Source organism: Chelonia mydas, chromosome 5, assembly GCF_015237465.2.
Source record: "Chelonia mydas isolate rCheMyd1 chromosome 5, rCheMyd1.pri.v2, whole genome shotgun sequence".
In the NCBI taxonomy this organism is placed as follows: Eukaryota; Metazoa; Chordata; order Testudines; family Cheloniidae; genus Chelonia; species Chelonia mydas.
In genome coordinates, this window is record NC_051245.2 from 21137046 (window position 1) to 21161785 (window position 24740).

At 42.5% G+C, this 24740-nt stretch overlaps 2 protein-coding genes across 2 annotated transcripts in view; one reads left to right on the plus strand and one right to left on the minus strand.

The window, feature by feature from the left end:
• ALPK2 (alpha kinase 2) overlaps window positions 1–17190 on the minus strand; it is a 69211-nt gene extending 52021 nt beyond the window's left edge. Inside the window, 2 exon segments of the mRNA XM_043547356.1 lie at window positions 16300–16785; window positions 16788–17190. Coding sequence (XP_043403291.1) covers window positions 16300–16785; window positions 16788–17190 — 889 coding nt within the window.
• The window catches only part of MALT1 (MALT1 paracaspase), a 143676-nt gene that overhangs the window by 4769 nt on the left and 114167 nt on the right, over window positions 1–24740 (plus strand). The window lies entirely within an intron of this gene.

Sequence of the window (24740 nt, forward strand, 5' to 3'; positions counted from 1 at the left end):
TAGATAGCTCATCCCAAATCTCTTATTACGCTGAACTGATCAGACGGAGCTGAGCAGAAGTAAGCAACAGTTCTAGGTCTTCAGAACCTTAAGGAAAAACAATCTATCCTGTTACAGCTTTTTCCACTCTTGCAACTTGCCCTTTGACCTAACATGTTTGGGGCATGACTTTTTCCATAATTGAGAACAAGCTGTTGAGAACACTTAGTTAATCTTAGAGACTGATCTATGAAAAAGGCTGAAGCACTTGCTCCACTTGCTCCTTCTAGCCCATTATAGTAAGGGAGTAATGTGAGAAACCTGTACCAATAACTAGAGCTGCTTCAAAGAACATGTAGCTATGTCAGTCATCCATGGAAGGTTTATCCTACAGATTGGATGTATTCACACATGGCTTTATATAGTCTAATACGTTATAAAAGGCATTTGCAATTTTCTGGGCTTGTGTGAGTGGTCCAGTGATTGATGTAGATGACTTGGAGCCAGGACTCATGGCTTCCAATGGCTACTCTACCATTCATTTACAATGTGAATGTGGGTAAGTAACTTAACCTTTCCATGCCTCATTTTCCCCATCTGTAAAATGGGTGTAATAGTACTTACTTATCTACCTCACAGGAGTGTTGAAAGGACTAATTACTGTTAGCAAAGTGCTCTGACTCTTTCAGACGGAATGTGCTGTATTAATGTAAAGTAACATTTGGAACGTTCTATCACAAAGGTATTCCTTTTTCACCTCTGTATCATGAGTTCTGCTGCCTAGTTTGGTGCTTTCAGTCAAATGAAGGAAACAAAAAAATGCACCTTTCCCCCACAAACTATGACTCCCCTAGCTACCTTTGTGGTGTTTGCCCAAAGCTGCCGTACCTGCTGGGTGCAAACACATTAGATCAGGTATTTGCCAGTGGAAAGTTTAGTGGCATGTGTTGCAAACAGCTTACAGTGCCCATGAGTCACCTGGTACACATGTTCACTGCTACCTGAATTCCCAGCCCGTCAGTCACCACTCTATTTTCTGACAGTATCTTAAACCATTACATATAATATCCAAATATAAACTATCATACTACACTATAGCCCAAATTCAGGGGGTGATGTAAAAAATAGTGTATGTTACATTCTGGTAAGTCAGTGTGAGTTGGGTTGAAGAAGGAAAATTGACCAACAGGGAAGCAGCAAGCAGAACTAACTCCTTATGAAATTTCCACATGGAAATCCATGTGATTAGCAGCGGATGAGGGTGATAGCAGGGGGGAGGGATAGCTCAGTGGTTTGAGCATAGGCCTGCTAAACCCAGGGTTGTGAGTTCAATCCTTGAGGGGCCCATTTAGGGATCTGGTGCAAATAACGGGGAATGGTCCTGCTTTGAGCAGGGGGTTGGACTAGATGACCTCCTGAGGTCCTTTCCAACCCTGATATTCTATGATACTGAAGAGAACAGCTTATACCTACTCCAGCCCCCTCCCACAAAAGCCCATGGAGCCAGCTCCCATTTTGCTCCAGTGGAAGAGCTTCTGAGGGTTCTCATGGATGGGACAAAGACATTGCTCAGATGAGTTTCTTACTCCCCCCTCCCCCCTAAATGTACTGGGCTTTCTCTGAGGAGGAGGAGTGCAGCTATCAGAGCAAGAAGAAAAGGAGTACTTGTGGCACCTTAGAGACTAACTAATTTATTTGAGCATAAGCTTTCGTGAGCTACAGCTCACTTCATCACTTCACTTCACTGCAGCTCACGAAAGCTTATGCTCAAACAAATTGGTTAGTCTCTAAGGTGCCACAAGTACTCCCTTTCTTTTTGCGAATACAGACTAACACGGCTGCTACTCTGAAACCTACCAGAGCAAGGGCATCCCTACAGGGATGAGCGGGGAATAGCCAGTGGGATGGGAGGCAGACATAGCAATTGCAGTTGACTGGGCATCTCCTGGCTGAGGAGCCATGGAGCAGAAGCTGGCTGGGGGATTGGGCAGTGTGGAGAGCACAGCGGCTAGCAGAACCTTTCTGGGGAGGGAGAAATGGAAGGATGACAGCAGAGAGGGAAGTCTCAGCAGTGAACTAAGGGCAATCGTTAGCTGGAGTAACTGTTAGCTTCAACAGCTGTCAAGGCTGGCAGCTGTCAGAGTCGACAGTGCATTGATTGTCCAGCATCTTGCATCCACCCAGGCATACCATGGCTTGTGCATTCTCTAGTAAAGGCAATGTGGTTCTTACCCATGTAAAATTCTGGGTTAAGTTACACTGATGGCTGCTTCCCCCAAAACTGACCGAACCACTTTTGTGTGTGAATACAAAGTGCTGTTCAATGGATTGCAGAGGGAACAATCAATGTAACTTCTCTGTTAGTCTCAATAAGGACTCAGATTATTAGCTCTTTAGGACACAGACTGTATCATCCTGTTTGTGTGGGCAGAGCCTAGCACATTGTGGCTATTAGTAGAATGCAAATAATAAATACAATAACACTTAGATCCGCTTCCGGATCATACCCTAGGGTGATCAGACAGCAAGTGTGAAAAATCAGGACAGGGGGTGGGCAGTAATAAGAGCTTATATAAGAAAAAGACCCCAAAATCGGGACTGTCCCTATAAAGTCAGGACTTCTGGTCACCCAATCAGACCCTCCTCAAAGCTTAGGGGTGCTTTGGTCTATGCCTTTCTCTAGCAACAGAGATTCTGCATAAAGAGAAAATATTCATTGCCAGAGTTTGGTAACCCTTCCTCCCTCATGACTTTGTTCAGTGCCACCCGGGAGCACCCCCCAAAATTTCTGACACACTGTCAGTCGCTAAGGAGCCATCTCTGCTGCTACTGCTTCCAGCGTCTTGCCTGCTGAATCCATGCTATGCTCAGCCTTCGCTTTCCAGTCCGGCCTGCCCAGATACATAGTCATTCCTCATCCTGAGAGGGGACATGGGTTGTTGGAAGTGGGACTAGGCCCAGCTGGTCCCTGGGCGATAGCCCTGGTGGAGGAACTGGCCCCATATCAGCAGCAAGGAGGAGCAATGCTGCCCGCTACACTGCCCATCAGTTTTGGCCCCACAGGCTGAGTTGTTCAAGAGACAAATAATTGAGCTAATTCACACCAGCTGGAGATCAGGCCCATAGTTTTATACTGAAACTAGATGAGATTTTCAGTTTCATTGGGTTTCAAAGTCATATTCAGCGTTTTAAACTGAGTTTCACTTTGAATTGTTTGAAGTCCTAATCTCAAAGTGAAAGTTCTGGATGGGAAAAGAGATGATACCAATCTCCAGGGTTTGAAACCAAAGAAAATAGTTACATGAGCCCTATTGCCTCAGACCTCCTGAGTGTGCGCAGGTCTAAATGGAAGAGTATATCCATTCCAATCCCTTATTTTATCTCACTCAAAACATCACCTACATTTCCACTTTGTGCTGATATTTCTGAGGCTTGGTCTCTGAATTTTTTTTAAAGAAAGATTTAACCAAAGAGCCAATTTTGAGGGAAACAAGTTGACGGGGGAGGGAGTGGAAAATACATGCCCCATTTAAAAAAAATAACAGGAAGCTTTTCTTGTGCTTGAATAACTCAAAAACTTCATACCCACCAATGACTATTTGATCAGGTGAGGACGAAAGGCAGAGACATGTTTTAAGAAAATTTGAATAAAAAATAAAATAATTATAAAGTGACTGAAAATAGCATATTGGCTATGCATAGTAATTCTCCCTCATTAATCTTTTTGAACTTCACTCATTTTATCTTCAAAAACAGTAATTAAACTTGTTTCCATCTGACAGCTGTTTGTTGGCCTATGTGAAATCATCTGCTGTTCTCAATCTAATTCAGAGTAGACAGGTGTCCCATCTTGACTGGCCTTAAAGGGCACTCTTGTAAACAGATTCCTGTCTTACTCTCCTTTCCTGTATCACTCAACCTCTTCTTCCTTCACCCTTTCCCACACCTTTCTTCTGCCAGTTTCTCCCCTTCACACTTTTTCTGTGTTTCTTTGCCCGGTGTTAGAGCACTGCCTATGCTGATTGTGATGTGCTGGGTAGAGCTGGTTAGATTAAACACCATTTCATAAAAAATGCTGGTTTGTTAAACCTGAAATTTCTTGTGAAAGCAAGTCAGGTTTGACAAACTTTCCCCAAATCACAGAGCTTGTCAATTTCACTCAGCCGCTGTCTGTCCCAGAGAGCAAATCTCAGTTTGGAATCGCCATGTACTGGTGTTTCTGAAATTTTTGTTTGTTTGTTTTTTTGAATTTTTGGTTTGGAAGAAATTTTGAAATATTTGGTTTCATTGCGATTTGGAACAAAGCTAAATTTAAAAATACCAACATTTTTCACAAATTGGAAATCCTGAGTTTCAGCCAGCTGGGTCCATTCCTACTGCCTTTAATTGATACACTTCTGTATTTGCCACAGAGCATGGTGTAGATCACTGATCCGAAGATGCAGAGCAACTCTGACAATGTGGCAGCACCGTGGGAATCTAGGCTGCAGTCACATATAGGCTATCCTGCAAAACCTTAGTGGCTGAGAAGCAGGGGTTAGAGAGATGCGACTCAAAATAACTTTTTTCCCATCAGCTATCCCAATTATTTTATTTGTTTCAGTCCCAAGTTTCAATTTGTTTTGACAAATAGAAATGGTGTAAATTCAAATGAAGGAGGTCAATGCAAGTATCACTGGAGGTGTTCAAAAACAGGATAAGTATAAGACCCTAGTCACAATGGAGTAATGAACACAGTTGAGCAAATAATTTTTTGTTCAGGGGCCTGGAAGCACCAGGGTTCCCAGCCCTGGGGCACTCCAGTTGGCCGGTCTGCCCCAGAGCTGCAGACCCTGGAAGCACTTGGGTCCTTGTCCCTAGGGCTTTCCATATGGTGGGTCTGCCCTGTAGCAGGGATCCTACCAGTCCTCAGAGACCTGGCTCCAGCAGGACTCCCTGGGCCTGGCAGGCTGCCTGCCATGGAGCGGTGAGTCTAGTAGCCCTGAGAGATCCAGCTATAGCCAGGACTCTGGGGGTTGGTAGGCTTCCTGCTGTGGATCCTGGTCTGGAACACCAGCAAGTTTCCAATGGAAACCTGAATGTCTTTGAAACAAGTTTTGATGAATCTGCAATACATGTGGCGAAACATTTGCATCCAGCAAACTGGCATTTTCTGACACAATTTTGTTTTGTTGGAAAATCTCTGACCAGGTCTAGTAATGAATAGTCCTTGTGAAATGCATGCAGGGCCAGCCTACAACATTTTGGCACCTGAGGCGGGGAGCTCAAATGATGCGCCTATGCCCCCTTGCTTGGGCCAAAACTTTGAAAGGTCTCAATTCTGCCCTCTTCCTGTTCTACACCTTTCATGGTACCCCAATAAAGGAGAACTAACCACTTAAAATGCCTTGTTCAAAAATTTTAAGTAACACTTAACTTTCAAATGCCTGAACAGCAAATGTAACTTTTCTTCTATGCATAGTAAACACTGGCATTTTTATCTGTTTAAATAATCAAAGTGGTGTTTTCCGTGCCTCCAAAGATTTGAACTGCTTCCTGCTGAAGGTCCACAGTCTGGGCCAGCTCATGCTCTATTGAGATGGTTGCAAGGCCGACCAGCCTCTCCTGTGTCATTGTAGAGCGTAGATGTGTTTTTATTAACTTCAGCTTGGAGAAGCTGTGTTCTCCACTGGCAACTGTTAAAGGAAGTGTTAGAAGTATGCACAGAGCAACAAAAGCATTTGGAAAGAGGGTGGTCATCTTATTTGTGCACATATATTTCAGAACAGCCTTTGGAGTTGATCCTGCTGAAATGTATCTTGAAAGGGCTTTCAGTTCATCACCTAAATCACTCGCATCAATATCACGCATGTCACCATGTGTCAACACTGTCTCTAGTGCCCTGCATTGCTGGTGTAGGTCTTCTTCAGGTAAAGTGAGGAGTTTTAGAATATCATACAACATCCCAAATATACTGCTGTGTTCCTTGAGCTGCATGAAACGTTCTTCAACTGACTGTACTGCACAATCTAGCACCTGGTTAAAGAATTCAACTTTGAATTGTTGTTTGGGGTCTCTTATGGGATTATCCCATGCCTCGTAATCAAAATGTCTTCTTCTTCGGTGACTGTTGTATTCTTGAATGGGTAGGAAAATAGCTTCAGTGTGAAGTTCCTCTGCCAACTTCTGTGCACTCTTCAGAACATTTTGAAATCTCTCATCTGACCAGTAAGACTGTATGTATGACTTTGCTTTGTCCAGTTGTTCCATTGCTCCAGATATATCAAGGTCAACACCTTGGAGTCTCTTGCTTACAACATTTATTTCAAACAGTATGTCATGCCACAACACTAAGCCACACAGAAATTTGAAGTTATGTATGTTTCTGATGATTCCATTTCCCTCTGCCACTGTTCTCCCATGAACAGTTCCTGTCATAGCATTATCCTCCATAATGGCAACTGTGGCATCATCTATCTTCTCAATTTGGTGTTTGCTAGACTTTATCGCCTCTACTCGACTTTCCTATCATGTGGCACTCAGTGGTTTCAGTGTCAGAGAGGATGTTCCCAGATGTTGCTTCAAAATTTGCCATTGTTGCAGAGAAAAATACATAGACGTTTTGAATTACATTAAAAAATTCAGCAGCCTCACTAGAAGCTGCTGATGCTGCATCACTGACCACCCAGTTCAATGAATGAGAACTGCATGGGACAAAAAAAGCTCGAGGGTTTAACTCTCGGATCCGTATCTCCACTCCTCTGTTCTTTCTTCTCATGTTGGCACCATTTTTGTAGCCCTGACCTCTCATGTCAGCTATCACAATTCCCGTATCTTCCAGCTTTTTAAGAAGCACATTTGTCATACCAGCTCCTGTAGTATTATCAATGTCAACACATTCTAGAAAATGTTCTCTGACAGTCACCATTGCAGGGACATTTTCACTAGGTTCTGTTGTTGTTACAAAATGCACCATTAAAGTCATTTGTTCCATATGGCTGATGTCAGGTGTGCAGTCCAAAATAATGTCTTGCTGACTTCAGATCTGCCAGAATCTTCTGTTTGACTTTTGTTGCCAGTAACTGTATGATCTCATTTTGAATTGTTTTTCTAAGGTAGTGGTGTGTGTACATTTCTTGGGTGGTGACTCTTCTTAGATGCTCCTGGAGTACAGCATCAAACTCAGTCATCAACTCCACCATTTTAAGGAAGTTTCCATTGTTTGGCACATATAGCTGATCTGAAGTGCCACGCAGTGCTAGGTTTTGGGTAGCAAGCATTCTCACAATGGCAATGAGCCTTGCCAGTAAAGAGACTCTGATGCAATCTTCTCTTGATGCTGATCATCTATGGTGGCCTTTAATCTTAGTCTCATCTCAAGCTCTTTCCACCTATGGAATGCTCTCTGGTGAATTGCTGCCTTCTCATGGCATGCCAGATTTCTAGCCAGATTTTTCCAGTCCTTTGTTTCTGTAGAACCCAATGTGGCTGGAACATTAGACCGGAAGAGTCTGCAACAAAAACAGTGTGCAGCATTCTGGGTTTTTGAATTCATAAGCCATGGCCTCTCCACTTTGTCACCATTGGGGATTTCACACCAGTGTTGGATAGAAACTTCTATTTTCATTGTCTCTGGAGAACACAAAGTTTTTCACTTGCTGTGGTCCATGCAGTACAAGGAAGTCCCTCAGGCTACTGCTCAAGTGGATCCACAGTCCTGGATCATCTAGACTTAAGGAGCTAAACTCAGCAGCAGCTGTTTCTTGCGCCTCCACCACACTCTTGTCTGATCTACCCTTTTCTTCAGGAATGTGCATGGTTACATCCATTTAAGATGGAGATATGGATGCTGCAGTAGCTGCCAGGTCACCTGCACTCTGACTAACTGGAAGATCAGGCATCTCCTCACCACTCACATCCTCACTGGGGCCAGAAGGCTCACTTTGAACATTTGTGTCTATGTATCTCAGGAGAGCTCCTTCCTGCTTAGATAGAAAAGCTTCCTTTGCTTTCTTTCTTTTTCTGAATGCTGCCCCAGAGGGGCGTTTTCTTCTTTCACTCATGACTGCTGTTCTGTGCCAGCTATAGTGGCTCTCAACACTCAACTGAAGGGGACAAATAAGCAGGCTGGTAGCAGGGCCTGAGTAAGGGAAGATAGCGTCTTAAGGGCCTAACTGGCTCCTACTACTTCAGTTGACTGCCTGTTCTCCTCAAGTGGGTTCAGAGAAGTAGCAGGAAACAGGAAGCTCCCTGAGAAGCTGGTGTTAATCAGTCCAGGCTCCTAGGGGTGCTAGAGAGGTACATAAGAGGCTCCTCCTCCTCTCTCTCCCTGCAGCTCCTGCTGCTTTCTGTTACTCCCTCTCACCTTTTCTCCGGCCTGCCTGTTATGTCTCTTGTGCCCTCCTTCCTCCAGCACAGCACTCCACCATCTCTGTGCTTCTCGAGTAGAGAGAATACATATGCACCAGCATCAGACACAATTTTCTACACTCTGGGTCCTAGTGGCACCCCTCCCCACAGTCTGGCACCTGAGGCGGCTGCCTCAGTTCGCCTCATGGTAAGGCCAGCCCTGAATGCATGGCCAACAGATGGTATGAATTGTGGATCCTACCAATGAGAAAAATGTTTCAAAGATACACATTGCATTTTTCATGGAATGTTTAATGAGAAAAGAGATTACTAAGTAGAAGTAGGGAAGTGATCTTACTTTGTACACAGCATTGGTAAGACCATTAATAGAATACTGTGTCCAGTTCTGGGGTCCACACTTCAAGAAGGATGTAGAAATACTGGAGAGAGTTCAAAGAGGGGCCCACAAAAATGCTTTCCAGTCCCTGGATCAAGCCTTGTAATGTGAGGCTTACGGAGGTCAGTTTATTCAGCTCACTGGAGAGACGACTGAGAGGTGATTTGATCACATATGGAAAAGATATCTGATAGTCAGGCACGGGTTCAACCTTGCTGACAAAAAATTAACAAGATCCAATGGTTGGAAGGTGAAGTTAGATCATTTCAACCTTGAAATAAGACAAGATAATTTTGTCAGCAAGCTGTGGTGGGGGCCGGGGTGTGTGTGATTAAACATTGGAACAGCTTGCCAGCTTGGTGATGGCCTCACCCTTGCTTAGAGTCTATAAAATGAGATTAGATATATTTCAAAGAGATATGGTTAAATCCAGCTTCTGGGAGAAATTTTATGGTGTGTGTGTTTGGGGTGCGGGGAGCTGAAATCAAGCTGGATGGTTGTGGTATTCCCTTCTGGCCTTGGAGCCTGTGTATCTGTGAATCCTCTTGTTCATCCCCTTCCTTCCGAGGCCTGGGGAGGATGAGCTCAATTGCATTGCCTTCAGCATACTCATAACACCTGCAGCTTTGCATTAAGATAATGATAATAATCAAATCTCATGCTTCAGGACTTCAGGAAGTTGTCGGTCAGGATCAGGAAGGAACTTCCCCGCCCAGTGCACAATTGGCGAGATGTGTATGTTCCCCCTCCGTCACCTTATTCTGAAGTGTCAGAGATTGGCCATAGCAAGAGATGGGACATCTGTGGACGGGTGCTATAAGGTGGTACACAGAATCCTCTTTCTAGATGTCTGGTTGGTGAGTCTTGTTCACATGCTGAGGGTTATATTGATCACCAGATTTGGGGTTGGGAAGGAGGGCTGGCTCTAGGTTTTTTGCCACCCCAAGCAAAAAATTTGCTCAGAGAGTGCAACTGCCCAAGCAGAAAAAAAAAAAAAGAAAAAGGGTGGCCGGGATGCCGCCCCTGGAATTGCGCCGCCCCAAGCACGTGCTTGCTTTGCAGGTGCCTAAAGCCAGTCCTGTTGGGAAGGAACCTTCTCCAGGTCAGATTGGCTGGGGTGTTGGGGATTTTTCACCTTCCTCTGCAGCCTGCTGGGATCATCTGGGCATATCACATTTAATTCCTGGCCATTGCATAGGCATAGAATAATAGAAGTGTAGGACTGGAAGGGACCTCGAAAGGTCATCTAGTCCAGTCCCCTGCACTCAAGGCAGGACTAAATATTATCTAGACCATCCATGACAGGTGATTGTCTAACATGTTCTTAAAAAACGCCAATGACGGAGATTCTACAGCCTCCCTAGGCAATTCATTCCGGTGCTTAACCTTCCTGACAATGTCCAACCTAAATCTCCCGTGCTGTAATTTAAGTCCATTGTTTCTTGTCCTATCTTCAGAGGTTAATGAGAACAATTTTTATCCTTCCTCCTCGTAACAACCTTTTATGTACTTGAAAACTGTTATGTTTCCCCTTAATCTTCTCTTCTGTAGACTAAAAAAACTGAATTTTTTCAGTCTTTCCTCATAGGTCATATTATCTAGACCTTTAATTATTTGTATTGCTCTCTGCTGGACATTCTTCAATTTGTCCACATCCTTCGTGAAATGCGGGGCCCAGAACAGGACACTATACTCCAGTTAAGACCATATTAGCACGGAGTAGAGTGGAAGAATTACTTCTTGTGTCTTGCTTACAACACTCCTGCCAATAAATCCAAGAATGATGTTTGCTCTTTTTGCAGTAGTGTTACACTGTTCACTCATATTTAGCTTGTGATCCATTATGACCTCCAGATCCCTTTCTGCAGTACTCCTTCCTAAGCAGTCATTTCCCATTTTGAATGTGTGCAATTGATTATTCCTTCCTACGTGGAGTAATTGTATTTGTCCTTATTGAATTTCATCCTATTTACTTCAGACCATTTCTGCAGTTTGTCCAGATAATTCTGAATTATAATCCTATCCTACAAAGCACTTGCAATCCCTCCCAGCTAGGTATCAGCCACAAACTTTATAAGTGTACTCTCTGTGCCATTATCTAAATCATTGACGAAGATATTGAACAGAACTGGAACCAGAACTGATCCCTGTGGGACCCCACTCAATATGCCTTTCCAGCTGGACTGTGAACTGCTGATAACTACTCTCTGGGGACGGTTTTCCAACCAGTTATGTACCCACCTTATAGTAGCTCCATCTAGGTTGTATTTCCCTAATTTGTTTTTGAGAAGGTCATGCAAGACAGTATCAAAGGTCTTACTAAAGTCAAAGTATACGACATCTACCGCTTCCCCCGTATCCACAAGCCTTGTTACCCTGTCAAAGAAAGCTATCAGGTTGGTTTGACAGAATTTGTTCTTGACAAATCCATGCTGACTGATACTTATCACCTTATTTTCTTCTAGGTGTGTGCAAATTGATTGCTTGATGATTTGCTCCATTATCTTTGTGGGTGCTGAAGTTAAGATGACTGGTCTTTAATTCCCCAGGTTGTCCTTAGTCCCCTTTTTATAGATTGGCACTATATTTGCCCTTTTCCAGTTCTCTGGAATCACTCCCGTCTTCTGTGACTTTTCAAAGATAATCACTAATGACTCAGATATCTCCTCAGTAAGCTCCTTGAGTATTCTAGGATGTATTTCATCAGGCCCTGGTGACTTGAAGACATCTCACTTGTCTAAGTAATTTTTAACTTGTTCTTTCCCTATTTTAGCCTCTGATCCTACTTTATTTTCACTGGTGTTCACTATGTTAGATGTCCAATCGCTACTAACCTTCCACATTTTCTGTTATTGTTTTTCCCCCCTCATTGAGTAACAGGCCTACCCTGTCCTTGGTCCTCTCTTGCTTGTAATGTATTTCTAGAATGTTTTCTTGTTACCCTTTACGTCTCTAGCTAGTTTAATCTCCTTTTGTGACTTGGCCTTTCTAATTTTATGCCTACGTGCTTGTGTGTGTTTGTTTATATTCATCCTTTGTAATTTGACCTAGTTTCCACATCATGCATTGATGGCATCCTGACAGAAGAATAACTGTTGATAGTGGGGGCGGGGGTGGGGGGTGTTTCTGGTGTGAGCCCTGGCAGCTGAGGCAACACGTGGGAGAACATGCCACACAGCCTCGTGGGCTACAGCACGGCCTCACAGTCACTCTCTGAGTCTTCTTCAGTGCAATGCAGAGCAGCTTTCTAGCACCTCCCAGCTCAGAGGCAGCTCCTGGCCTCCCAGCCAGCCCCACCTTTGACCACAGGCTCCTGGTCCTGTCTGGCCTTTGGCTGCAAGATCCCAGCCTCCCTGATTCTATTCCACTCTGTGATGGACTCTGTAAGCTGGACAAGGCTGTTGGGCCGAGTTCTCAGGGCTGCAGGTGCAGCCCCTGTGCACACACATGGCTGCACAGCTGCATGAGGTGAAATGCAAGGCCTTCCCCTCTCTATAATGGGGGATTCCCACCTCACTCCCAGCAGTGCACTGCAGCTTGTAAAGCATTTTGAGACCCTTGAAGAGACGCTGCTGGAGCAGAGCAAGCTGATCGCTGCTATAGGGAGACATGCCCTGTGAGCCAGCCTCAGAGACCACCCACGCTGCACTCAGACCTCCCAGATTTCTGCCAGGCAGAGGTGACACATAACTGTTGATGGGCGGAGGGCACAATTTAAAGGCTCTGGTTTGAAATTTGCAGAAATCGGGGGGGGGGGGGGGGGGACATGACCCCGTATGCCCCCCCCATACATCACCTTTGTGCCTTGGTTTCTCCTGTTCGTTCACTGTGGCACACAGTTTAATTTCCTGAGGAGTAAAATGCTTTAGTCTAACTAAAGTCTTTGGGCTTGATATAGGAGTATCTGGGTGAAAATTCATGACCTGCGATAGACAAGAGGTCAGACTAGATGAGCTAATGGTCCCTTCTGTCCTTAACCTCTGTGGAACTATGCAAAGGTAAATGTTGTAGTGCTTATGCCCCCAAAACCCTGTGAACTTGCCAGTTGCAACACCACTTCACTGACTCTGCTGACATTTGGCAGACTCCAGAGACAGGTGCTGTAATTTAGGGCTGATGCCAATGTTACTCCAAGTGGTGGTGTTGACTGGGCACATGGCAGCTGCTTCCTCTTGAATGCAAGTATATTGTGAAGTTGAAGTGCCCCAGTTTTCAGTACTGTGTGCAATGTCACGCTGCTGGCCTACCTGGCTTTGATTATCTGTTATTAATAATGTGCATTAAATAAATACAACATTTCATGTGGGGCGAGATTGTGAGGCCATGAGGCTTTGTGGGAGGGAATAAGAAGCTTCTCACCTGGCGTGGCTCATGAAAACAAGGTCCATGCAGAATACCAGCACCTGCACGGGGGCTGCTACTGAGGTGCTCCACATAGGGGACTGGAAGAGACAGAGGACAGGTGGAGCCACCGTTATTCTGCCCCTATGATCCTGCCAGGATTGCTGACCTACTGCACAGTGGGGAATACACTGTACCCTTTGAAAGGGGATAGCAAATTACTTTCTCACCAGCTCAACTGGGGAGTGATTCATGGTGCTCTTTCTGTGCCCAATCAGTTTTTCTCTGCCCTAAATGCAGAACTGAGGCGAATACCACAATGTAGCCCTAAGTAGACTAGGCTGTCTATACAGGGCCAGCCTTATAGGTGGCAACATGGGCGACCGCCAAGGGCACTGTGGTCAGGGGAGGTGCCATGGTCAAGAGGCTGCAGAAGGGCTATGCCCACCCGGGAGGATAAAGGGGACTGGGAGCAGGAGCCAGGCATCCCCTCCCCTGCTGCCCTGCTTGCTGAGCGGCTACCCGCTGCTTGGGGACCGGTACTTAAAGGGCACTAAAGAAAGTTTGCCCAGGGTGCCATTTTCCCTAAGACCGGCCCTGTGCGTATAGGGTACAAGGTTGATTCTTACTCTCCTTTTTTATGTTACATTGAGAGACTATGGGAAGGTTTATGGCTCATTATGTACTTTGCAGAGATGGGTCCCAGGGCAAAGCTCCAATCCAAACTTCCCTGAAGTTGCAGTTGGTAGTCTTCAGGTCTGAGGCTTTGATTTGGCCCATTACTAAAATGGTAGTCGGCTGTAATTTTGTATCTGGATCCAACCTTTACCCCAAGGTTGGAGGGTGTTTGAATCCAGGGCTTTGGTTAATCCTCATTTCTAATATGTCTGTATGTTTTTGTTTTATTTTTACTTTATTTATGTTGTATGAAACACAATAAAGCCTTGAAACACACCCACCCGCCACAGAAGTGGAGGTAGCCAGAATATAACTAGCCAATTTGGAATCTGGCCATGCCATTCAGATTAACAACCTGCTTTTGAGAAAAGTGACATGAGAGCTTAGTGACCACAGACCGTCAGAGCTTGGGTTTAATGTCTCAGCCAGCCATGACTGCGCCTAATGCCATTAAATTCTTAGTAGGGTTTTACTTAATGGGGGTGTTTTACATCGCAAGAGTGTGATTCACTTTTAAAATGTCACTGCACCTTTTATATACAATGTGTAACAAAGGAAAACCAGGAATACAGGTGGTAAGGTGGGCTGCTTTTCCAAGTGAAATAATTTGACTATTTTTGATTGTTTAAGAAATCCCATGACTGAACTCAAAGTTAACTATCATTTTGAGATGGGGGCCTTTTTGCTAGAAAGAAATAGGGGAAGAAAAGTATGTTCAGCTAAAAAATACTCCATGCATAAGTGTGTGTGTGGGGAGGGGCACGTGCATACATGCCAAAATATAATGGAAAATGAGTAGATTTAAATCAAATGCTATGGGGTGTCTGAGTGAGATGCCAGCAGGTGCCTGGTGAAAGCGAGGGAAGAAGTCTCATGGCAGTTGTAGCAGGTAGTTTTGGGGGAGGAGAAGAGAGAGAGAAGGAGAGGGAAAGTGTGGCTATTTAGGTAGTCAGGAGTTGTATTCTGAGGTCCAAATATACAAATAATGTGACTCTTGAATGCCACCCACATTTGAATGATGTTTGGCTAACACTGATGGGTACTACTACTTGTCCCCTCATGCTCAATCTCACCCAAAAGGTCAGGGTGAAGAAGAATCCACCTAAAGAAAGTTTTCCATTTTTCTACCTTCAAGATGCAGAATGTTGCATCACTTCAAGAAATTACTCCTTGTTTTATTTATGTTGTTTTTATTTTCAAAAGCCTATTATCAGCACATTAGTTTTTGAGGTGAACTCATGCAGCTCCCATTGAAGTCAATAGGAGGCACAATTATGTAACCACAAGTATGGTATGTTATCAATTAAAAATATGCATTTCTCATAAATAAGATTTCCTGTGAATTTTGCCATCCATTTTAAAATCCTTTCCCTTAGCAAATGATAAAGGAACAAAATCTGTCTGATCTGTTACATTTTAATGTTTTCCTTAGGTCTTTACTACATGAAATAAAAAGTATGGGCCAAATCCGCTGTTGGTGAAAATTGGTGTACCGCCATGTAAATCAATGGATCTATGCTGATTTACACCAACTGAGTATCTGGCCCATTTAATACAGCAGCATTAGGAGACGAATCGGTGTTATACACTTTTCACAAAGAGAAATAAGCCACTTTTTCCTAGAATATTTAAATCTTTAATTCTTTTATTAAGAAAACAATCAAAACTGTCCCTCTTTCTAACATAAACCCTTTGGATCAAATTGTCATCTTAGTTACACCAGGGTAAATACAGATTAACTCTCAAATGACTTCTGTTGAGCTAATTTAGATTTACATCAGTGCAGCTGAGATGGGAACTTGATACTTTCTTTTCAAATTATGCTCATATATTAAGGTATATTCTCCACTTGCAACACTCAATTGAAAAACTTTCTAAGCAGAGAGAGACATTGCTTGGATAAGACACACGCAATAGATTAAATATCAGATTTCCCTATCCAGCTGTCCATTAATGCCTTTTACTATTATCTGTCTCTCTCTATAATTAGGACAGCTTCTGGTTTATCTGGGCTTTTTTCAAAACCAGATTTCCTTCACAGCAGTAGCTGTCATTCACAAGGGTTTGAACGGTATCTTTTCAAGTAATTTACATTTTGCATTATTTTGCAGCAAATAGGATAAAGTACATTCAAGTTGCTAGAAAGGCTCTTTATGTTAAATTATAAAATGCTTTACTTACCCTGGGTGAGACACTTTCATCTGAGAGCTGATTTTTGTCAGACAGGCCACTAGTCCATTTCCTTTCCCAATGACTGGTTTTATCTGTCTCTTGTCTATGACATAAGCCAGCCTGGATTAGAAAGCTTTCTGTCACCTGGTGCATTTGTTTTGAAATGGCACCTCCTGGACTATGAAACAGTGCACTGGTATCCATAACATTTGTTCCAGTTTGAACAGATTCTCCTGTGTGTCTTAATGGTTTGCAAAGTTCTTTGGGGTCTAATAGATTTAAAAGGTCTCTTCTCAGCCTCTCTGTCAAATTGACTACAGCATCCTTAGATTTTTCTTCTGCCAGTTTTCTCCTTATTCCATTTAATTGCTGCGAACTCTTATTTGACAGGTCTCTGCCCATACTATTTGCTATCATTGTCTCCGAGGCTTGATTTGTCAGAGAACTATCTAAGCCACAAGAGGAGGACTCCACTCCTGCAAGTACGAAATCCATGTTCTGTGATTCGTCAATAGAGAAATCTGCCGCTGAGTGGTCATTTGTATTGTTTTCTTCAATTCTAGGATAATCATTTTCCATCGCTGTAGAAGCGACGGGCAATTTGTATTTCCCCTTGTCTTTCATTGTGGTAGTTTTATCTTGGTGGTGCCCAACAGTAAGAGTCATCCCTGTTTGCAAGGTTGACTGACTGTATGTGGAGAGATCTCTCCTTACAGCTACTTCTTCGGATTTTGAGTGATGACCACAGAAGCCAATGGTGGTATCCATAGGCACAGCGTTATCTGACACTTCAAACCGGCAAGGCATTCCACTGAGGAAATAATCACCCCCATCACAATCCTTACTCGGCTTTATATCCTCTTCATCATCACTTTCTAATAAAAATTTTTAATTTCATTTGTAAGATCTGTCATCACATCAGAACATTCCAGATACTCAAGGGCATCATCAGAAAACTCATCAGCTGGGATTAGAGTTTCACCTGGATAAAGTTCAAAGTTAGTGTCACAGATTTGAGAGGCGTCCTCTACAAAGTTATGCTGATTTCCTGTGTGAATATTTGCTTGGTAATTGGACAGTGTATTATCAGTCTGAAGTTTATGGAGGATACTGTGTTCAGGTACCTGGGCATCTTCAGTGTTCTGACTAGAAACTAAGACTTCAGCAGCAGACCAACAGTTGTCTGTATGATTATTGATTAGACTGGCTGGTTTGGAATACACTTGTCTGCTGTAGCATTTGGCTGCTTTTCCAGCAGTGTCGCTACAGCGTTCGAGTATACAAAACATTTGCATTTCCTGACACATACGTTGTTCAGCTGTTATTTTCTTGGAGTTTAAATATGTTTTTATCATTCGTATTGTCTTCCAAGCGAGGTACGTTTCTGTACTGATTCTCCAATGAGGATGACATCTCTGTTTCTAGAGGCTGCTCTACTGACAGACCATTGGTTTTTGTAGAGGCCGGTCAGGTGAAATTAAAGTGGATACTCATAGGAGTAATTCCTTTTCTCCACTAAAGGTTTCTCAATCTGCCAGGCTTGATCTGAACCTTCCTACTGAATGCACTGGCTTCATTCTTTCTACTCGCTCCTTCATCATCGTTTTGGTTTGAGAATAATTTTTGGTAAATTTTGTGTCTGATTTCACTTCAACAAAATTTGAACAGTGGATCATTCAAAAGCAATTTTGAGCGACGATCTGACAAAGTGCAGCACCTTGCTCTGTGAATTAAAAAATAGCTGTAGTTTAAAACTTAAATTTGAAAAGGATACACATTTTATTTATTTCATAAATGCCACAAGTTTGCTCGTCTGTACTATTTTTTCTTAGTTTTTTATGTTTTGCACTTTGAGCTGCAAGGATTTTAAAAGGAACAAATCAGGGTTTTAAAAAGACAGCACTTGCTAACCACTACAACATAAAACCACTACTCTATGCTCAGATGTTCAGCGAGAGCACATTAGGAGCAACAAAGGCGATTTGTGCTAGCAAAATAAACCAAGGCAAACAACAGCCCCCACTCACATTTCAGCCCCTCTCAACATATGCATGTTTCCTCATGTATCTAGCTGCACAAAATGTGTGTTCCTGCATGTAATCTGGATATATCCATGTGTAAATGGGAATCTATAGGTATATGTGTGAGTTTTGCATATGTAGACACTTTTGCTATTTTGGCAGTTATTCTGGGACAATAATAATTATTTTTTGAAACGGCAATGTCTGAATAAAAATTCCATAGACATGTTACTAGTAACACTTTGGAATAATCAATCTGAATGGATTTTAAATTTTTTTTTTTTTTTTTTTACCATTTTGATTTCTTGTTTGCTTGATGCAGCTGGAGCACTTAAACGAGACTGCTCAGTTTCAATTCCCTGTTTCAGAGTAACAGCCGTGTTAGTCTGTATTCGCAAAAAGAAAAGGAGTACTTGTGGCACCTTAGAGACTAACCAATTTATTTGAGCATAAGCTTTCGTGAGCTACAGCTCACTTCATCAGATGCATACTGTGGAAAGTATAGAAGATCTTTTTATATACACACAAAGCATGAAAAAATACCTCCTCCCACCCCACTCTCCTGCTGGTAATAGCTTATCTAAAGTGATCACTCTCCTTACAATGTGTATGATAATCAAGTTGGGCCATTTCCAGCACAAATCCAGGTTTTCTCACCCCTCCCCCCCCCCCACAAACCCACTCTCCTGCTGGTAATAGCTTATCTAAAGTGACCACTCTCCTTACAATATGTATGATAATCAAGGTGGGGTGAGAAAACCTGGATTTGTGCTGGAAATGGCCCAACTTGATTATCATACACATTGTAAGGAGAGTGATCACTTTAGATAAGCTATTACCAGCAGGAGAGTGGGGTGGGAGGAGGTATTTTTTCATGCTTTGTGTGTATATAAAAAGATCTTCTGCACTTTCCGCAGTATGCATCCGATGAAGTGAGCTGTAGCTCACGAAAGCTTATGCTCAAATAAATTTGTTAGTCTCTAAGGTGCCACAAGTCCTCCTTTTCTTTTTGTGAATTCCCTGTTTATATTACATCTCACTTTTTGGCTGTCATGCACGAACAGTACAATTGTGTGTAGGTTCACAGCCAGGTGGTTTTAAAAAATAACTAAAAGAAAAACAAACAAAATACCAAAAAGGTTCTAATAATTTAAAACTGAAAAAAAAAATATGAAATGTATTTATTCTTTTTAGGCTTTTTAAAAACCCCTCTAAAATTTTCCACTTAATTGCTGGGGACAATCTCTCTCTAAAATAATACTGTTTGCTTTGCATTACCCATTTCCAGCAGCAAAAATCCTCATGGGCATATTACAAATACAAAATAAAACAAAATAAAAAAAAAACCAAGCTCAACTCCAATCTTTTGGTTTTGTCGTTCTGTAAAAATAATAGGCACTCTGAGCAGTACTTTATCCCTGAGTCGTCCCTCTGATTTCAGTGGAACTACTATGGGAGTAAGGGTACTTACAACTCAGAGTAAGAAACGGTGGCAGATTTGAGCCCAGCGTGAATTCAGTGCTCAAGAAAGGAGCAAGATTAACAGCCCCGGAAAATAAAGTACTATATTTATTCACAGAACAGGTGTGGTTTGCAGAGCTGAAATGAAATCTTGCTCACACTGTTTTCCTAATGTGTCTGAACCCTGATCTAATGAACCCCCAGTGAGTCCTTTTCAGTTAAAATATCTTCCTTCACTCTCCTAACTCCATGCTGTAGATTCCGAAACCTTCCGATCTGTTACTTTCCTAGCATGCAAACTTCCCCACTGCCCTTCCAAGCTCTTTCAATTGCATTTCAGTTGCTGTAATGGGGGCTTAAGTAGAGCAGCAGTAGTGCTGTCAGCTGCTGTCTGTGCCATGTCCCACTAGGAACTGATCAAAGTCAGTCAGCATGAAGACACCTGGTGAAATAGATTAATGTCTAGTAGTGGGTCAATAGCAGTAGATATGTATGGGCTTGTTTGGAGTTGGACTCTCTTCAGTAAACAGCTCACTGCAACTCAGTCTGTCTTAGGGGGCAAATCCTCTTCCACAGAGATGTCCTGAGGCAGCGGAACCAGTCCGGTTCTGATGTACTGCTTATGGAAATGTTTTGTAGAATTTAATAGAGTGTGATAATTTTTCTATAGGTTCTTTGATAATTTAATAGAGAATTACATCTCTGCTATAGGTTTCTGTAGGATAGTTCAAAAACCTATAGAAAGAATCTCACTCTCTGTTAAATTATATAGGATGTTACAGCAACGTGTATAAAACTCTATTTCTATAGAATCCTATTAGTTTAATCTATATGACATTGTATAGGAGTTTTCAAGGAAGGGGTGATGCAAGGTTAATTGGGGAGGCCTTGCAGAGGCCCAGCACTGGTCCTGAAGGGCAAAAAATCCTCAGAACACAATAAAGGCTCTTGATTCATCTTCCTTTGCTGTCTAATCAGGACGTGGGGGAGGGGATGAAAGACTGAATCACACATTCATATCACTAGTCATATCACTGAAAGCACTACTAGAAGTGCTCAGATACCAGGGTGATGGACCTGGAATAAGAACCTGAACAGAAGTGCCCTAACTGGTATTTTGCTCCTTCCCATCTAGGGCACCACTCTACTGACCCAAATCATGAGAATCGTGAAGTCTCTCTTTCTGTCATAGCGTAGTAGCAGAAAGCTCAACTACTCAATTCACATGTCCTTATAGCACTGTCACTCAGTGTTTTTTTTTATTATTATTATTTATTATTTTTATTATCATAGCACCTAAGAGCCCTAGTCATGGACCAGGACTCCATTGTGCTAGGTGCAGTACAAAAAGAGCTGACAATTAGGTGACGACAGATGGACAGACAATCAGATGGGGGAGTACAACTTAAAAATGAGACAGTATTGGTCAGCCTGCTAGGCAGTGGTCTCAAAATACCAGCTGCCTGCCCATTGTCATGCTTTTTGTAGGCATCATGGCAAAGGAGGGAGTTTTAAGGAGGGATTTGAAGGAGGATAATGAACTTTGAAGATGTTAACAGATAGCTCCTCCCAAGTGTGAGGGGCATCATTGGAGAAATCACAAAGGTGCTTATTTGAAAAATTAATAAGTGGGCAATGGAGGCTGGCCTAATGGGCTGATTAGAAGTGGAAGTCAACAGCTTGAAAGTAAATGAGAGACAAGTAAGATGGGAATAGGGCATGAAGTAAAGTAAAGATAAACAGCTAATGTCTGATGCAATAGAGAAGGGAGAGCCAGGTGAGTGGATGCAGAGAGGGGTAACATGGTCAAAGTGATGGGCTAGGAAACTGATCTTTGCAGCAAGCATTCTGAATCAATCTGAGCAGGGCAAGCTTGCATTTCACAAGACTAGAGAGTCATAGAAATGTAGGGAAAGAAGGAACATTGAGAACTCATCAAGTCCAGCCCCCTGTGCAGTGGCAGAACCAAGTAAACCTAGATCATCCAAGACAGGTGTGTGTTGCATGATGGGGACCCCACAACTTCCCTTGGACGGCAATTACAGAGCTTAACCACCCTTCTAGTGAGAAAGATTTTCCTTATATCTAACCTAAATCTCCCTTGCTGCAAATTAAGCTCATTACTTCTTGTCCTACCTTCAGGGGACATGGAGAATAATTGACCATCATCCTCTTTATAAGTCCTGAACATACTGGGAGACTGTTATAATGTCCCCATTCAGTCTTTTCTACAAACTAAACATGCCCAGTTTTTTTAAATCTTTCCTCTTAGGTCAGGTTTTCTAAACCTTTCATCATTTTTGTTGCTCTCCTCTGGACTCTTTCCAATTTGTCCACATCTTTCCTAAATTGTGCCTAGAATTGGACACAGTACTCCAACTGGGGCCTCACCTGTGTTGAGTAGAGCAGTACAATTGCCTCCTGTGTCTTACATACAATGCTCCTTTAAATACACTCCAGAATCATAGTAGCTTTTTTTGCTGCTGCGTCACATTAATTACTCAGTTTATGGTCCACTATAACCTCCAGATCCTTTTCAGCAATACTACCACCTAGCCAGTTATTTCCCATTTTGTAGCCGTGCATTTGATTTTTCCTTTGTAAGTGAAGGACTTTGCACTTGTCTTTATTGAATTTCATCTTTTGAATTTAGACCAGTTCTTCAGTTTTTCAAGATCATTTGAACTGTAAATCTAGTCTCCAAAAGTGTTTGTACCCCCTCATCTTCAAATTGTATAAGCATACTCTACTGCATTATCCAAGTCATTAATGAAAATATAGAATAGTACCAGACCCAGGACAGACCCCCGTGGGACCCCACTAGATACACCCTCCAATTTCACAGCAAACCATTGATAACTACTCTTTGAGTATGTATGGTCTTTCAACCAGTTGTGTACCCACATTATAGTAATTTCATCTAGACCACACTTCCCTAGTTTGTTTATGAGAATGTGGTGCAGAATTATGTCAAAAGCCTTACTAAAATCAACATATATCATGTCTATTTCCCCCCCTTCTCCTCCCCCGATCCAGTAAGTCATTAATCCTATCAAAGAAGGAAATTAAGTCGGTTTGGCATGATTTGTTCTTGACAAATCCATGCTGATGATATAACCTTATTATTCTCCAGGTGCTTACAAATTGATTGTTTAATAATTTACTTCAGTATCTTTCCAGGTATAGAAGTTAGGATGACTGGTCTATGGTACTATGTTTGCTCTTCTCTACTCTTCTGGGACCTCTCCTATCCTCCAGGAGTTCTCAAAAACAATTGCTAATGGCTCGAAGATTGCTTCAGTTAGTTCCTCAGGCCCTGCTGACTTGAATACATCTAACTTATCTAAATATTCTTTAACCTGTTCTTTCCCTACTTTGGCTTGCATTCCTTCCCCATGGCCATGGTTGTTAATATTAATTGTGGGCAATTAATATCTGGTCATTAGCCTTTCTAGTGAAGACTGAAGCAAAATAGGCAGTAAGCACCTTTGATTTATTGATGACATCAATTATTAGCTCTCCTTCCCTGCTAAGTAGAAGACATACACTTTCCTTCATCTTTCTCTTGATCCCAATGTATTTAAAGAATCTCTTTTTATTGCCTTTTATGTCCCTTGCCAGGTGTAACTCATTTTGTGCCTTAGCCTTTCTGATTTTGTCCCTACATACTTGTGCTGTTCTTTTGTACTCCTCCTTATCAATTTGAACATGTTTCCAGTTTTTGTAGGATTCATTTTTTTTTATTTTCAGGTCATTAAAGAGCTCCTGATAGAGCCATATTGCCCTCTTACTGTTTTACTGATTTTTCCTTTGAATCAGAATAGTTTGCAGTTGTGCCTTTAAGATTTTCTTTCCACGGGATCTTACCTACCAGTTCTACAATTTGTTAACGTCTGCTTTTTTTGAAGTCCATTATCTTTATTCTGCTGCTCTCACTTCTTCCTTTCCTTAGAATAATGAAATCTATCATTTCACAATCACTGTCACCCAGATCGCCTTTCATCTTCAGATTTGTTACCAGTTCCTCCCTGTTGGTCAGAGTCAAGTCTGAAATGGCTGTCCCCTTGGTCACTTCCTCCTCTTTCTGTAATAAAAAGTTGTCCCCGTTACATTCCAAGAACTTACTGGAAATTTTGTGTTTTGCCTTATTACTTTCCCAACAGATGTCTGGGTAGTTAAAGTCCCCCATTACTACCAGGTCCAATGTTTTGGATATTTCTGTTATTTGCTTTAGAAATTCCTCACCCACCTTGTCTTCCTGATTTGGTGGTCTATAATAGACACCATTATGACATCATACTTATTTTTTAACCCTTTTATCTTTACCCAGAGACTCTCAGTTGGTCTGCCTCCCACCTCTTTCTGGACCTAGAGCAAGTGTATATATCTGTTATGTATAATGCAACCCCTCCTCCCTTTTCCCCCTGCCTGTCCTTTCTGAACAGCTGTACCCCTCTATACTGAGACTTATCCCACCAAGTTTCTGTGATGCCAACTAAATAATAATTTATCTTATGTACTAATGCTTCCAGTTCTTCCTGTTTAATCCCCATACTCCTTGCATTTGTGTACAGACATCTAAAATATTGATCAGATTCCTTCTTGTTGCTCCTTTGACCCTATTGTAATTTTCCATGTTCCTCCCAACATCTAACCCTCTATTAATGTCATCTTTTTTTATACTTACCTCTGGGCTTTTGTCACCTTCCCCCATTGAACCTAGTTTAAAACTCTCCTCACTAAGTTGGTGAGTCAGCGCATGAAGATGCTCTTCCCTTTCTTGGTCAGGTGGACCCCATCTCTTCCCAGAGGCCTTCTTCCTGGCACAGCATCCCATGGTCAAAGAAGCCAAAGCCCTCCCAAAGCCCTGCACAGCCATGTGTTCATCTCCGGGATGTGTGTGTCCCTGCCTGGGCTCTTACCCTCAACTGGGAGGATGGACAAGCACACAACGTGCACCCCTTACTCCTTCACTCTAGCTTCCAGAGCACTGTAGTCACTGCCGATTTGTTCATGGTCAGATCTCACAGTATCATGAGTACCCACATGGATGAGTAGCATAAGGTAGAGATTAGAGGGATGGATGAACATCGGCAACCTTTCTGTAATGTTTTGGATGTGGGCTCCAGGGAAGCAGCACACCTCCCAGGACATCCTATCAGGTTGGCAGATGGATGCCTCCGTTCCCCTCAGAAGGGAGTCCAGAAGGATTTTGCAGTAATCAAGATGCAAGATGAGAGCCTGGATGAGAGTTTTGGCTGTGTGGATGAATAGGAAGGGCCTTGACTTAGAGATGTTATGTGGAAAGAATCAGCAAAATTTAGACATATTCTGGCTGTGACAGTGACAGATGCAGTGCTTTC